The 3,427-nt window shown below is 32.5% G+C and overlaps 1 protein-coding gene across 1 annotated transcript; it reads left to right on the forward strand.

Moving 5' to 3' along the window:
- Nucleotides 1–330: 330 nt before the first annotated feature.
- Nucleotides 331–2,096, forward strand: LOC105211195 (fibrinogen beta chain-like). The gene is made up of 2 exons (XM_011182531.3): nt 331–440; nt 519–2,096. The coding sequence occupies exons 1-2, from the start codon at nt 390–392 to the stop codon at nt 1,104–1,106; spliced, it is 639 nt and encodes a 212-aa protein (XP_011180833.2). The 5' UTR covers nt 331–389; the 3' UTR covers nt 1,107–2,096.
- Nucleotides 2,097–3,427: the final 1,331 nt, after the last annotated feature.

The raw sequence follows: 3,427 nt of genomic DNA on the forward strand, positions 1-3,427 counted from the left end.
TATACAGTTCCATCTCAAAAATTCTCTGACCCAGTCTCTTATATTAATAATAAGAAACATTGACTGCGTTTCTTGCTTTTTCTTTTGGAGCTTTAGGGTTTAAACTATTATAAAAATAGTCCGGGTGATGTTATAAGAGTTAATTATTTAACCTGTGGGGTAATAAATACCAATAATATGTATTTAATGTCAGCCGTGAAGAAACCTGACTCATTTTAATTTTGTCTCTCTAATGTCGTTCTAGATTCACGGCAATTAGATTGTAACAAATCATAAGCGTAAAAAAATAATTCTATAATGAAAAATTTAACGTTTAATTTCTCAGTCTATTTTCAAACTGTTAACGAGCTGAAGGTATATAATATTTTATAAAAAAAAAAAACACAAAAATGTACATTTATATATTGCTTTGTTTGATACAAACGTTTTCACTGCAAACTGTAAGTATAAACGATGTTTTTATACTGTTAACAATATTCATAATGCTTTACTTCACATTATTTTCTTCTCAAATTCAGTCAGCTCAGCAACTACCCAGCGACTGCACGACCACAACACCGGGCCGCAACGTCGAAATACTGAAAATCCCAACAACGAACGGCGTTGATATCTTCGAGGTCTATTGCGAGCTGGGCGATCTCGATGAAAAACCTTGGTTGGTCGTCTTCTTACGTAAAAAGCACAAATACGAGTATGGCAGATGGCAGGACTATACACAAGGTTACCATACGCTTAGCGGTAATTATTTCATCGGCTTGCAACGACTGCATGCGATCACAAATCGGCAGCCGCATGAGCTAATAGTGCAGCTAATACTGAGCGACGGCATGCAGCACTATATGCACTTTGCGGACTTTGCCATCGGCAATGAATCCAATATTTATGGTGTCTCAAAGTTAGGGAAATATGTGGGTACTCAGCAAATGGTGGAATCCAGCGAATGGTTACCCTGGCAGATGAAGTCTATTGAAACGATAGCACGTATGAAAATCAGTATTAAACCAGTAGATAAAAATGCAACGAGAGCAGACAAACAGAAACTAAAGAGTATTGAAAAAATCAAGCGACGAGTGAAAGCTTTAAGCGGCATCACGAAGGTGCGGTGAAACCGATATGTAGGCAAATAAAACATTAAAGCAAATGACTGCTCATTCGAGCTGATAAATGGTCAACAATCAAGTGTAAGTAACGGGGTAACACAATTTCGGCTGAAATCGATACGAATTTATCTAGCCAACAATATATATAGAGCAAAGAAATATATAATATATATGTATGTGAAAATGTGTCAGTGTGTCTCCTTTGGAAGTGTCCGGTCGCAAGGCGATCGATGAAAGTGTAAATAGTGGGAAAAAAGCAAAAAAAAGGAAAATTGCTGGCGTTTGTCAATGAACGGAAGTGGCTTATAATATATAACGGTAACATATATGTAGGTTTGTATATAGAATACATGCTACACCCGACCACTATAGCCGAAAATGGACTAAAACGTGTTTATATTTTCCTTACTGTATTAGCTGCGCTAGACAGAACCAACCGCTATAGGGTCGCGGCTGCAGCAGGAAATGGCGGCGGTATATTTTGTGTGTATTTGTATTGTAGTGAAAACAACAAAAAGCGAGATTTATCACCGTAAATACAAAACAAATGCCACTGGTATGAATAATAAATCACTTGTGAAAGAAAAATAGCGTTAAATGAAATGCGCCTACAAATATGTTGAGCAAATCTATATACATGTAGACGTATGGACGATATCTACTAGTCTGGGTATGTGTTTGTGTGAAGAATTAAAGTTTACTTATGGAAAATAAATACCACAATAACATGTTTGTTTGAACTTTCAGATCTCTTATGGGTCATATAGTTTGATAGTTTTTGTTATACTGAGACTGCATGCGAACGAATTATTGAACGTGAACCGGGTTAGGCGTCAATATGATTTTTTTTATTTAATGAAAACATGTATAAGAATCTTTTTTATTAAAAAGCTTTTCGAATATAAAAAAGTCTTTCAGAATATGTCTTCCAGAATATGACTTTTTTATATTCGTAAAGCTCAAGTGCGTTCTAATCAATTTTTTTAAATTTTTATGTGGGTTTATAATTGAACTCGTAGTAAAAAAAAAAATTAAAATGCTTTTTAGAAATTATATTCTCTAGCGCTTAATGAATAATTTGCTAATTTTTTATAAAACAAAAATTGAAAAATTTTGAAAAAAAAAATAATTTGCTTAATTTTTTTATAATTATTTATAAAATTTAAATAATGAAACAAAAATTTAAAAATTACAGTAAATTTTGATTCAATTTAAGATGAAGCCTAAATATATTAAAACAATTTATCAAAACAAAAAATAAGTTTTGTTAATAAAGTGGAAAGAACTGTCAGTGATTCCAGACAGTTTGAAGAAAAAAAATTATATAGAAAACGAAAAGAGTAATTTTTTTTATAACTTGGAAACTAACACAGAAAGAGAGCCTGGATGGTGATACTTTCCTAAAAATTGTAAATTTAAAATTAAAAATATTTACTTAAAAAAGTAATATGGATTAAACAACATTTTATTTTGCGGTATAAGTTTCTATATTATGATAGATAGATAGTAGATATAAAAATTATTATATTTTCAAAAATTTTGCTTCTCTACATTTTGTTAGGAATTAAATATATTTCTATATATAACAATATATGCAATATATGCTATATGCAATTATTAATATTATCCAAGAAGAAACCCTAGATCGCTTCTAGCTCAATATCTATCCAGCAAGGTAATGCCATTTAGCAAATATGCAGCTCATTAGTAAAATATATATACATCTGGCTGCCTGCAATATATAACAATAATATAATATTTTTTGACTCTTCCAAGCCATCTGGCAATTGTTTTCACTTTTTTGTGCTTTCCTCGACAATTTTCTCAAACGAATTACCCGAACAAATTACTCTGTCTAAATGACAACTGGCAACTGCTGCTGTTGCATCGCTAATTTTTGGTAATAAACAAACAGTTGGCTATCAGTTATTATTGGCCATTATATGGCATGGTTGTATCATTAAATGTGCTAATTAATTTATGAAACATACACAACAACAACAACAACAAAAAAACTGAAAGAAAAAGGAGACAAAACATGCAGCCAAGTAATATTTGGTAAAAACACAATTAACAAATTAGATCGAGACATTTGATAGCGCAGCGGGACATAATAAATGAGCGGCAATGAGAGAAATGCAGAGAGCAATTACATTTGCCTCACAGCTAGTAGAATGCGCGTGTGTGTGTATGTGTAAGCAGCGCAGGACGAAGTCACTCAATTAAGCAGCATAGCCTTTAACAAACACTAATGCAGCATAAAATCGACCGAGAAAAAAAACGCCAAATGCAACGAAGTGTGGCAAGCTATATGCGTGTGTGTTTGT

Source organism: Zeugodacus cucurbitae, chromosome 6 (genome assembly GCF_028554725.1).
Source record: "Zeugodacus cucurbitae isolate PBARC_wt_2022May chromosome 6, idZeuCucr1.2, whole genome shotgun sequence".
Taxonomy (NCBI): Eukaryota; Metazoa; Arthropoda; class Insecta; order Diptera; family Tephritidae; genus Zeugodacus; species Zeugodacus cucurbitae.